Source organism: Fundulus heteroclitus, unplaced genomic scaffold (assembly GCF_011125445.2).
Source record: "Fundulus heteroclitus isolate FHET01 unplaced genomic scaffold, MU-UCD_Fhet_4.1 scaffold_36, whole genome shotgun sequence".
NCBI classification, from domain to species: Eukaryota; Metazoa; Chordata; class Actinopteri; order Cyprinodontiformes; family Fundulidae; genus Fundulus; species Fundulus heteroclitus.
Window position 1 is genome coordinate 2,729,162 of NW_023396770.1, and position 13,298 is coordinate 2,742,459.

Genomic DNA, 13,298 nt, shown 5'->3' on the forward strand with positions numbered 1-13,298 from the left:
GGGAGTGTACTTTAACAATAAACTGTACTGGACCAGGAACACAAAAAGGCCCAAAGCCGACTCTTTTTCCTGAGGAGGCTGAGGTCCTTTAACATCTGTGGGACGATGCTGAGGATGTTTTATGAGTCTGTTGTTGCCGGCACGTTCTTCTTTGCTGTCACATGCTGGGGCAGCGGGCTGTGGGCTGCGGACAACAACAGACTGAACAAACTGATCAGGAGGGCCGGTGATGTTGTGGGAGAGGAGCTGGACACTCTGACGACCGTGGCAGAGAGGAGGATGCTGTCCAGGCTTCAGTCCATCTTAGACAATGTCTCACACCCTCTCCATGACACACTGACCCAGCAGAGGAGCTCCTTCAGCAGAAGACTCCTCTTACCCAGATGCACCACAGAGCGCCACAGGAAATCATTCCTGCCTGTAGTCATCAATCTTTACAACGTCTCCCTCAGTGATTCAGACCCCATGCCCCCCCTCCCCCCTGACATTTATGCATTCTATGCACTGTTTTTGCACAAGTCACCATGACTTCACTTGGATTCCCTAGTGAAGTGATATGACTATTGTGATATGGTAATGCCTTGTATGGAATGTTGTAAATATACATATATATATATATATATATATATATATATATATATATATATATATATATATATATATATATAAAACAATGTGTGTATTCTGGAGCACGTAAAAAAAGTTATTTCCCCCAGGGATCATTAAAGTATGTCTGAGTCTGAGTCTAAAATGGGCAAGATTTTTAAAAAAAATTACTGTTTAAAATGATAAATTGATAGAAATGCTTCGTAATAAAATGGAATATTAGATAAAAGTTTACATCTACTCAAAAAGGGAAACATGTATGTCACATATCTTCATTGAACCCAGAGTAATAAATAAACAGCTACACACACACACACACATATAGATAGATAGATAGATAGATAGATAGATAGATAGATAGATAGATAGATAGATAGATAGATAGATAGATAGATAGATAGATAGATAGATAGATAGATAGATAGATAGATAGATAGATAGATAGATAGATAGATAGATAGATAGATAGATAGATAGAGATACATATATAGATATACATGTCCTTGATTTCAGAAAGTGAAACTCAAATATAATACACACTGGTTACAGTGTGGTTACAGTGGTTACACACTGAAGGAAATATTGTATTTTTTTTTTTTATGTCTTGGCATTTTGATGATGCTGGCCACAATAAAATTAAGACCCAACATTCTGTGTCTGAAAAATGGATTACTGTGAAAAAGCAAAATATTGGAAGGTCAAACACCTGGAGCCATGCATGTTCATAGAAAGTTGAGTGGAAGGTAAAAGTGTGACAGGAAAAGGTGCAGCAGCGACAGGGATAGCTGTAGCCTGAAGAGGACCACGCACAGACGCATCCTACACAGGGGCTATAAGCGTCTTACTAGAATTTATCTCCAGCCACCGACTTAGTACGGTACTCAGTCAGGGCTCAATTTCTATTTAACTACATCAGTGCAGCCTTACATGGAGTACATCAGCCTGCAGCTCGGTCTGTGACTGTTGTAGTTCATGTCCTGGAAGCTCTGAGTCTGTAACTCTCACCCCAAACTCTTGAAAGTCCTTTGCTTCTCTAAATGCGGCCATCCTTACTGGATGTGTGCCATTTCCTACCGCACTTTTTCCTTCCACTCAACCTTCCAGTTATAATCTGATCCAATCTGTATAATATGATTGAATTTGACTTTGTAGAGTGCCTTCAGGTGACATGTTTCATGAATTGGCGCTATATAAATAAAATTTAATTGAATTGAATAACCTTGATACAGTACTCTGTGAACATCCAGTTTCTGTAGCAATGACCTAAAGCTGTTTTAACTTTTTTTATGTAATGTTGCTGGTCTGTGTGACCCACCAAATACATCATAACTAGCAGTTTCTCTGCCTACAGTAGTTGTTGCTGCTTAACCTCCTTATAGAGAGCCGGCCGTCTTTGTAGTGATTGTAGACCAGGGCCAAGCCAAGGTATAAGCAACCTTAGCTGCTGGTTATGGTTAGGCTCTCCAAACCAACCAGAGCCTTGAAGAGCATTAAGATTTTCCCACAAATATTAATTTTCTGTGGTACATCAATGGAAATCGTGGAAATGAAACTAGATATGAACCACTGACATCTGTAAAAATGTTTTATTCTGAGTGAAATCTTTCTGTTTAACAGATTAATGCGTTAGAACTGGACTGTTTGTTCATTTCCTCCTTTCTGTTTGGTGCAGCCAGCTGAGCTACTCGAAGCTTTCGTGCAACTCGCATTAATGTGACCAAAGTTACGCAACAATTAAACCCGCAGACACGTGGGGGACGTCGCGGGACTTGGAGGAATGAACGCGCCCCTCGCTGAGCGCAGTGCGCGGCCCAGCAGGAGGCCATTCAGCGCAAACTCTGTCTGCTAAAACCCAAAAAGTAGAAGTTTAACCGCGGCCGGCCCAGTGGGCGTGGCCGGGGAGGGCTCCGGTTCCAGGAAGCGGCAGCAGTGCGCTCTGGCCGCGTCTGTCTCCGCCCTGCTCGGTGCTTCCTCAGGTGAGCCAGCGGCTGGACGCGCAGAGGAATGTGGCTGCGCCTCAAACATGGACTCCACGCTTCTGCCTGACGCGACGTTAGCCGAGGCTGGTCGAGGGTTCGAGCTCCTGCTATGAGGATTTCTGAGCGGATCTGCGTTGTGTGACGGTCCGGGTAACTTCTGCTCTCCTGCGGCCAGGTGTGGCAGCTCCACCTGCGGGCTTTCCAGGGTTCTGCTGAGGGGGGGGGGGGGGGTTGTTTAAGCGCGCCTCAAGATGCCGGCGGATCAGATCAGCGTGACGGAGTTTGTTGCGGAGACCAATGAGGACTACAAGGCTCCGACCACCTCCAGCTTCACCACCCGGATGTCCCACTGCAGGAACACAGTGGGGGCTCTGGAGGAGGTGGGCGCACTCACACACAACCTGTCCCCCTCCATCAGCTCCACATTTACAGCCAAATCCCCTCCGAGTTGGTTGGTTTTACGCGCTGCTGTCACTTCCTGCTCTGAAACCAGCTGCTTTGCGTCTGAGGCGTTTCCCTGCAGTAGCACCGAGGCTGGAGGAGTTTTCCTCCTCTTCTTCTTCTTCTTCTTTGCAGGGCAGCAGACTCGTGTTTTTCGTGTGTGTAAAAAGGAGAAGAGAAAGCAGCACTTCCTCCTGCTGAGGCTGCAGTTGATTCTCTGCGTTTTGCAACAACCCCACTGCCTGTTTTTTGAAGTTTTGCAACTGGGTGATGATGAGGCGTGTTTTGTTAGGTGTGGTGAGGTTCTGAGAGGAAACCGCGGTTATGGGTCAGAGGATGCTGGAAGCACTGGACTCTGATTTAAAGCTGGCTTCTCCTTGATGCAGGATCATGGAGATCTCCTGCAGGTCCACTAAATGAGATCCAAGGAACCCTTTCTGCTACTATTTTATGCCTGTGTACTGAAACTGGGCCGTAGCTGCTGCTCTGTTGTTTCTATTTGGTTCTGATACCAACTCCTGATCAAATCGAGTATAATAATAATATAATAAGCCTTGGCCTCGGCTCCCTGTTGGTCAAAGGGTCAGTGTTAAGGTGTTGCCATGAGGCTGGAACGCGTTAAAATCCGTTTCTGAGTAGATTTTCGGGTAGGAACCACGTAGATCCAGACCAGAACCAGACAAGGTGAGCCAGCTTTTAGGTTCTAGACTCCTCGGCTCTGGAACAACACTGCCTGAAAAGCTGAGATGAGCGGAAACTGTTGGTTCCATTAAATCAGGACGGAAAGCGTTTTGGTTTACTCTGAGAATCCAACGAATGAACTTTTACGCTTCGTAATTTCCTGTTTTTCTGTCTTTTGACATCCTGTAAAGCACTTTACGGATAAATGCGGCTAGAAAAGTAAGCTAGCAGCAAAGTGGCTCCAGACCAGGAGCCCCAAGGACCAAATGTGGCCCCCATGAGCCTCTGGCCAGCTGAGCACAACATTGTACGTTGTTCCGTTGCTCTTCCTTTTAAACCATTTAGATATATTTAAAAATGACGGTATCTTTAAAAAAAAAACATTAAATATGTTTAAAGTTAAGGTGAACTCTGACATCTGGGTCCAAGGTCCTTTTGTATGGCTCTGCCCTGCTCCACACCATCACACCACTGCCATGTTTGACTCTAGATATGATGTTCTGGTCCTGAAATGCCAAATGTGAGACGGGCCTTGTTGTTCTTTTGGGTCAGCAGTGGTTCTGTTCTCAGATCTCTCCCATAAAAGCCATTTTTGCCCCGTCTTTCTCTGCCGTTGTTAAATCCTGACCTCTAACGGAAGCAGTGAGGCCTGCAGAGCTTTAGATGTTCTTCTGGTACCTCCTGGCTGACTGATCAATCCTTGGAAGGTTCTCCTCCACTCCACGTGTTCTCCTGTTGATAACGGGCCTTAGAAATGGCTTTGTAACACCTTCTGGACTGTTCTGCTTAAAGTTTTTTTTAGATTAGGGAATCGTGTGCTGCTTTTTAAGACCTTTTAGTCTACTCTCTGGTTCTTTTCGAGTGATTTCTGGATTCTACAGGCCAGATAATGATCAGGCCGGGCTGTGGTGAGTGATACTGAATCAAAGAAATGTGGTTAATCAAAAATAAAGACATTATTCAGCAAACTGGGAGATTATTTTTCACATTTCAGGCCTGTTTCGTAACAAATTCAATTCACTTTTATTTCTATAGCTCCAATTCACCACATTTCATCTCAAGGTTCTTTCCAGAGTCAGACTCCATCAGATCCTCCAGGTTGGTGAGAAAGTTTCCTCTCTAAGGAAACCCAGCAGGTTGCATCAAGTCTCTCCAAGCAGCATTCACTCCTCCTGAAAGAGCGTAGAGCCACAGTGGACAGTCGTCTGCATTGTTGATGGCTTTGCAGCAATCCCTCATACTGAGCATGCATGAAGCGACAGTGGAGAGGAAAACTCCCCTTCAACAGGAAGAAAGTCTCTATAGGAAATGTTAGGCTTGTGAAAAGTATGTTTCTGCCCTCAATACTTACTTTGGGCTCCTTTTGCATAAATTACTGCATCAATGCGGCTTGGCATGGAGGCAATCAGCCCGTGGTTCTGCTGAGGTGTTCATTTACCTGTTCCTCTGCAGTTCTTAAGGATTTCTTTATTAACAGTTTGTTTGATTATCATCCAACAAGGGTCCAGGTATTGGGTTAATCTTGTTGCTCTGGAACCAAGAGGCTCTTCCTTACTAAGGCGTTTGGCTTTGCAGCAATCCCTCATACTGAGCATGCACGAAGTGACAGTGGAGAGGAAAATTCCCTGTTAACGGGAAAGAAAAACCTCCAGCAGAATCTAATGCATTACGTGTTTACTCAGGTTATCTTTTATCTGATATTTGTTGTGCCAACAAAGCAGCAATAACAGAAGAAATGTGGAAAAAGGTAAACACTTTTTCACATTACTTTAGGTATGTTTTCCTAAAGTAGACATTAAGCAGGTTTATGAAATATTCCTTTTAATTATAGGTTGTCTGACTGTAGACGGAACCATTTCCTACCCAAAAGGCTTTCCAACAGCTACCCACCGTGGGCACATCTGCAGGGACCCCATGGGCCCCGTTTTCATCCCGTAGAGGACTGGGACCCCCAGTCTGAGGCGTCCCCTCAGCACCTCTCTGTTTCGCTGTTTGCTCGTGATTTTGACTTCTTTTATATCTCTGTAGCTGCTCCGTCCCTCTTGGGTTGTTGCCGAGCTGTCAGTGCCTTTTTTTCTTGTCTCGTGCATCTTTATGGTCCACTTCCCTGAGTTATTTTGCTTTTTAGACTCCGGGTATTTAACTTTTGTTGTTGTAACCTTCCTAAGCACCTGTCAAAGCGGCAGATTCTGCACACCATCTTGATGCTGTCTGTCTTCTTGCAGACACTTTCCCCTTCATTTAGGAGACAATCTCCTTCCTTTGTCATTTCTTGCTCCAGAGATACAAAAAGAGCTTCAAACGTGACTCCTTTTTATTTCTGCTGTTGTCGAGTTCCACATACCGTGTTTTCTCTATATGATTTTCTTTAGTATCTCTGGCTTTTTTACTCTCTTTGAGGTTGCTGGTGAGATTTGATTGCATTTACCGTTACACATTCCTGTGGTTGTTTATCATACAGAAATATTCTCATAACTGTCTGTAGTTTGGCAGTTTGTTTAGTTACTGTTTTGTTATGTTGTTATTTTGTGTTTACTGAGACTCTACTGCATGGAAGTGGGTGTAAGTGAGCTGAGTAAAAATATCTCGTACACGAAGGCCTCTTCAGAGTTTGATCGAGCAATAAAATCTCTCATATGTCAGAAGGGTAAACTGGTCCGAGAAGAGCCGGAACAATGATAGAAGTGTGCATCGTGAGGTCAGTGAAAATGCAAAGGGAAGCATATTGTATTGACAGAAAGAAACAGTAAAATGCAAATTTTAAGCAAATGCGTGGTCAGAATGAACGGATAAAATAATCCTCAACCTTTATGCACAAGAAGCACCAAACAGGTTATTTTATGTCCTAATGCAGCCTCCCCTTGTCTAATTCTGCTCCTAGAAACACCAAATCTCTGACCTCTGCATGATTCTTATGACAAGAGCTGTTTCTTTAAACAGATTTATTTGTTCGTAAATTCTATATAGATGTAATTGCAATATCTGTGTGTACAGTAATCATATCGCAAAGGACTTGTTTAGAATCCAGTAATTGTTGGCCAATATAGTCAGTGTTATGAACCCTGATTTTACATGCCAATTTAATACACTGCTCAAAAACATTAAAGGGACACCATTTAATCAGAGTACAATAATGTTTTGTGCACTAAAGGGGAGACAATGAGACATCAAAAACAGGAGCGGTTCTGCAGCTGGAGGCTACAGAACCTGATTTTCTTGACTGCTTCTCGGTAGTTTAGCATCTGACCAGGGTCAGAGTCGCTACCAGTACCATGAGATGATACCTGGACCCTGCAGAGGTTTCAGAGGCGGTCCCACTCCGCCAGGATGGCAGCTGTGGCCACTAACATAGCTCACCACCGTTAGGGAGTGAATGGGTGAATGACTGACTCTATTGTGAAGTGCTTTGGGGTTGTCGGACTTGATAAAGTGCTATACAAGCACCAGACGTTTACCATTTTCACCAGGTTCACTTTGAGCTCATGACAGAAGTGAAAAGGTTCCCTGAGAAGCTTTATTCTGCTTCCAACGTTGTTCAGGAGGATAATGTTGGTGGTGGGTTGGTGTTGGTAGATTAATGGAGGGACGCACAGACCTTTACAGGATAAACGACGGTACCCTGACTGCCATTAGGATGAAATCATTATACCCATTGTTGGACCCTTCAGTGGCGCTGTGTGTCCTGGGGTCCTCGGCTTTATGGGCCGTCTTTCATCCTCGAGGCACTTCCTGGAGGATAAAAGACGTGATACCATGGACCTTACCAGAGGGGCCGCTTTTCATTGGCTGATGCCCATTCTACGTCATAGAGTGGCTACAACGTTCGAAGAAGTCTCACAAACACAAGCTAATGTAGTGCTATACTACCGCTGTACTAGCATACCGGCATAACGTTTTCGAGTTAATAATCGAAAAATAATAAAAAAAATAATGGTTCTCCATTGCCAGTGGGGTATCTGTACTGGTGATGTCAGATATCCTGATCGTATTTGTGGTGGGAAAATTCACAGATTTCCAAAATCAGGTGCAGAATGCCGGGCTTGGATCAAAGCTTGTGCGCGACCACACGAGCAGCTCAACCTTCGTAGGATCAATAAGAACAAGGGAGTGTGTGCTGGTGTAAGTATTATAAATTTGCTTTAATACTTAAAGCAAAGCAATAATACTTATTGCTTATTATTTATTTATTTATTAGCATTTTGTCGGCGGGGATGGGCCAACAGCGTCCCATCCTTATCCGACACCAGCAGACGTTAGCTAAACAGATCAATCTCAATCGTGTACTGTATCTGACATACACTAAATATTTTATTTTAGCAGAAAAGGCTTTGGACGAAACTGTTCCTCGTGTTAGCCACTCTAGCACCAAGTACAGCGTATCAGGCTAGCCACACAAACATTTGCCAACAAACCACAGGAATTATCCGCTGATTTCAAAAGTAACAGACAAAACGATGAATGCACAACTTACCCAGCCTTGTAAGAACAATAGGCATCAGTTATCTTGTCCACATCTATATTAATGCTGAGGGTGTGAGGGTCTGCCGTTTTCCTCATCGACCGATAGCATTTTGCTGTGACCTGCACAACTTTGGAGGCTTCGCGTGGCTCAAATACCCTTAACTCGTCCAAAAATGATGACATGAACTTGTTAATTCCTCTGTCCATTGTTGTCGATGATATTTTTTCAAAATCAGGCAGAAATGACGCACTAATCGAGTCAGGAATACTCCGCAAAGAATCAGTCCAAGTGGAAACCGCCATGTTTACATAGAAACTTCCGTAGAATGAATGCGCCGCGAGGCTTTGTTTGTGAGACTTCAGAATTTTAGGTCAGTTGTGGGCGGAGCTTGGTAAGGTCCATTGATTGACCTCCACACTCCCCTGCCCTAAATCTAACGGGGGATCTCTGGGACATCATGTTTAGGTCCGTCCGATGTCACCAGGTTGCACCTCTGACTTTCCAGGAGCTCAGTGGGGCCCTAGTTTCTCCATGACCTTGGATTAAGCTCTCAGGAGTCATTTTCATCAAATGACGTGGTAGTCTTTTATTTGTACGCTATACACAGGATTTTTTTTCCAGTTGAGAAGAGATGTGTTTTCAAAATGTTCCTTAAATTGTTTGGGCAGTGCATTTAGCCAGTTGGACAGAGTCTTCCAGCAGCAAATGCTCACCCAGAGTGTAGGAATCACAATCGAAGTACAGGAAATATGAAAAAGGCATTTATTACCAATATTATTGCCATTGACAGATTTTATAATGTTGTGCAAACTGGTTGTCCAAACTGAACAGAAACCAAGATGGATTTAGGCCCAAATAGGGCTGGATGATATTGGGGGAAAAGCACATCAATAAAATAAAAATCATAGTGATCAATATCAATAATCATCAAAGAATTCACAACATATATTTGAAGTGCAGCCCTGGCCATTTTATGTTGTAGCTTAATGACCTATTCTTAAATAAAGATCACTGAATTCAAACACAACCCTTTATTCAACCAACTTTTTACCAAAACTAGGTTTTGTAAGAAAATAAGAACATGTGCTCTCTGAACTCTGTAAAGCTTGGTGAAGGAGCATTTTCTGGGTCTGCGTTTGGGATTAGCTGGGAGAATTTATTTGACTGTAACATTAAACTACATGACTAGAATGCAAAAAGAAGGAAAACTGTTCTGTTGAACTTTTTATTGACCCTTTTTTCCTATTGAACCACACGTCTATCGATCGATATATATCGTATTGAATTATCGTCCAGCCCTTAGCCCAAAACTATTCTGTGCCTTTTAAGACCTGTTGCAAGATTTGAAGATCTCTGATTTTCCTTTAGAAAACTTGGAGTTAGTGAAAGGAAAGGAGAGATTTGTGACTATCAGGGACTGTGGAGATAGAGAAATAAAGCAGCTTGTCATCAGCATATGGATTGATAACCGTTGTAAAACTCAAGGGGGCACATGTGGAATGTAATCTTTTGCAGACAAGACAAAAACACAATACCAGGTAATTATTTAGCATTTTTTACAAATATTTATTTCCATAATGCATTAAAATATTTATTCACCTAGAGTAGTAACCAGATACACAAAGGTAGGCTAACAAATCAACAACACTGGGAGAAAAAGCAGTGGTAGAGCAAAGAAACTTAAAGCCCTGTTTTATCTTTGAACTCATTTTGGGGGTTTTGGTTTCTTGGTGGTAAGATTGCAGCTTTTCTGTTCATGCAATGGTTTTTGGTGTTGTAGAGCAGAACATCATTATCATTGCCGTATTAATGTGTGAAATATCGGCATCACAGAAAACTATTTGCATGCAATATTTGTCAGTTTATTTTTCATGTCTTCACACCTTCCCAGTTAGACTTTCCGTGTTTGTGTCTTTGCCGTTTTGTAGTTGTTTGGCATGTTTTTGGCAAGTTTCAGGTGTAATTGTTCTGGTAACCCATTCAGAGCCCATATTTCATACTGACCCTACATTAGACCCAGACATGGAAGCTAATGTTAGGACGTGTAAGCTCAGGCTTTAGTGACAGTTATCTAAAATAGATTAAATTATACGTCTGTCATACTTGCTTGTTTCTTAAATTAATTCTGGTACCAATTCTGATTAAATCCACTCCTTCAGGTTATGTAAAACTGCCTGGACCTGTTCCCTGGTTTGGCCTGTTTGATGATTTATTTATAGTTGCCTGTGAGTGTGCGAGGCATCCAGCGTCTGATAGCGTTCCAGATTTTTCACAGTTTGAGCTTCACTGATTTGATTCAAGAAGATTTCAGGAACTGAAAGACTTCACTGTTTACCTAAACAAACCGTTAAAGGTTGCGGGTTGGTCAGATGAGCTTTTATTTAGCCCAAAGCACTGGTTCTGTTCTCAAGGGAAAGGCCAGACGTTCCAGCTCAAGGTTTTAAATTAGATTTTTCAAAGGTTTCCAGTGTTGACATCAGTAAAATAACCCAAAATAAGTGAGTAGAAACAACAGATTCAAACATTGTTTTCTCCTCTTCCATGTTGGGATATCCCCGCCCAGCAGACCCGAGTCGGATCAAGTCCCAACACGAGGATTCCAACTTTGATCCTCCCTCCGTCTCCAGATTATATTTGTATCTCAGCTAAATCTCTCCATGTTTTTAACTGCAGTCGTTCTTCTCTTTCTTCATTTCCTGCCAGCCTCTTCGTTTCTTCCTCCTCTGCACTTTTAATTGCAGTCCTGTCACGACGCGTCTGCTGGAGGTGATCTGAGTAAGACCAACTCACCGACGCCTCATTCATTGTCAGACCGCTGTAAACACACAACCTGCTCAGTGTGCGTTTACCTCATCCATATGTGAAGAACAGTAGTGCTTATGTCACAGTTCTGCTCCTGCAGGCTCATATAAAATCCAGACCAGAAAAAACACTGAAATGGTTTAGGGAAAACAGCAAGCAGCCTGTTTGCTTTTACTTAACTTTAACAGTTTTTTTTGGGCTATTATTCATCAGTTCCTTTGAATCAGGCCGCAATGCATTCCAGAAACGCTACTTCAGTACAATGTTTCTCCTTTGTAATGTTTCCATTCCAACTCCCAACACTGAAAGGTGTTATTTTATATTAAGTAGTCCAGAAGTTTTGCTTTGGCTCTTAAATTCTCCACCATGTCTTATTTGGGAGAGTTCTGTACCCTCCTCTTCCTCTGGAGATGCTTCTGGTTTGTGTTTGGGAGGTGGTTTTCCTTTGTTTCGCTGAAAACTCTACAGACATCCTTGGAAAAGATGTGTTCTTGATGGCAGCACATGTTGCTCTAAAATCTCTTCTGGATTTTTTTGCATTACTGCCGCCATCAGAGGCGTTAAAATAAGCCTTGCCAAAGGCGCTGAAACAAGCCCATACATCACAGTCTCAGTGCTGACAGTGGGCTGGAGTACTGATCCGTCTGACCGTGTGCTGGTCCGTCCAAAACATCACGCTCCTATTTGGTGAGGTGAAGTCCGGGATCGTAGAAGAGCTGGACAAAGGTTTCTCAAAAGGGTCGTAGGGTTCCATCAGCTGTTGATGAGACCAGACTGTCCATGTTTAAAGGAGCACTGCATAAGTTTAAAAGTTTTTTTTATTTCTTATTTTCACACCCAAAATTACAGTTGCTCGATGTGTAAAATGAGTTTTACTCTTTTAACCACAGTCGCCCCTATAGGCTGGATTAGTCGGTTCGGGAGAGAGTGATTCTGTGTACTCTGGGCGTGATGCACTCCATGCTCTCGTTCACCTCCTACTTTGTTGAGTTTCTGCTGTAATCAATGCATTAGCGAGAGAACATGGGTTAACTTCAATATTTATTTATTTCCTACCTCAGAAGACATCACGCCTCTAAACAAGGACCTGTGCAGCGGCAGGTGCTTTTCTTATCCTATGCATGTGCACAACGCTGGTGTCATTTCACCACGTCACCAGAGGGGGCAGACTTCTGCAAAAATCGTAGAACTATGCTCCTTTAAGTCTTCCAGATTTCTTGAATTATTTCAGATAATTTTGCAAAGTGGAAAACCTTCCTGTCTTTCCGTGGTATATGAGAATACACCAGATTTTGAACTTTAACCTACAAAAACTGCTTTCATTTGGGTCCCTTCAAAATATCCTTGACGGACTGCAAGTCCAGGCACAACAATCTCTTACAGTGTTTCCCCTAGAACCTGGGATTTGGGAATCCTGAAGTCTCTTAAATGAGCATATTCTGAAAGCCTCATGCCATTATGCTCCAAACAGTTTGCCTTGATGCCTGTCAAACAAAGGTGGGTTGATTACTGCATTTTTCAGACCATAAGACACAACAGATTATAAAGCGCACCATCAATTTTTCAGAAGATTTAAGGATTTTAGGTGCGCCTTATAGTCCAAAAAATACAGTAGCTAAAAATTTTACTCAAGTAACATTAGCACTACTTCAACATATTTTTATTCAAGTAAAAGTAAAGATTAGTCAGCCAAGAAGTTAAAAGTAAAAAAAGTATTCAGTACCAAGGCTACTCAGGTACTGAGTCAATAATCATAACAGCTGACGATTTAATATTCATAAATTATGTAATGGGACAGACAAAAATATAAGGCTATGTGGAAATTCTGGTATTTTAAGACAAGAATGAAAAATATACAAAGAATAACATAATTACAAAATAACAATCAGGCAGAGGAAACACTTTTGTAAATACTGTATTCAACATGAAACTTGAAAGTAATACTTACATCAGTTAATGTATCTACAGCATGTTAGAACAGTGTAAAGTACTTCCAGTAACAATATCTACTGTTTACTGAACGTTCATCTGACCTCCTAATGTCTCAATAATCTCAGCAAATGGAAAATAACATTAAAATAATAAAGCTTGTGTATAAATAAGAAGTCTCACTTTAACATGAACTCCAGCTTTTTGTCTCTCTGGTGCATTTTTGGTTAAAACAAGTTTGTTCTTTATTCATGAATTTATTCACAGTAGGTAGAGTAGCCAGAAATTTAACTCAAGTGAAAGTAGTGATACTTCAGTTATAGTATGACTCAAGTAAAAGTAAAAAGTACAGTGCAGTAAAACTACTCCTAAAGTACATTTTGCTCAAAAAGTTACTG

The 13,298-nt window shown here is 42.1% G+C and overlaps 1 protein-coding gene across 1 annotated transcript in view; it reads left to right on the forward strand.

The window, feature by feature from the left end:
- Nucleotides 1-2,434: 2,434 nt before the first annotated feature.
- Nucleotides 2,435-13,298, forward strand: part of asap2b (ArfGAP with SH3 domain, ankyrin repeat and PH domain 2b) — a 48,029-nt gene continuing 37,165 nt past the window's right edge. Inside the window, exon 1 of the mRNA XM_036130418.1 lies at nt 2,435-2,965. Coding sequence (XP_035986311.1) covers nt 2,837-2,965 — 129 coding nt within the window. The 5' untranslated portion in view covers nt 2,435-2,836. The remainder of the gene's footprint in view (nt 2,966-13,298) is intronic.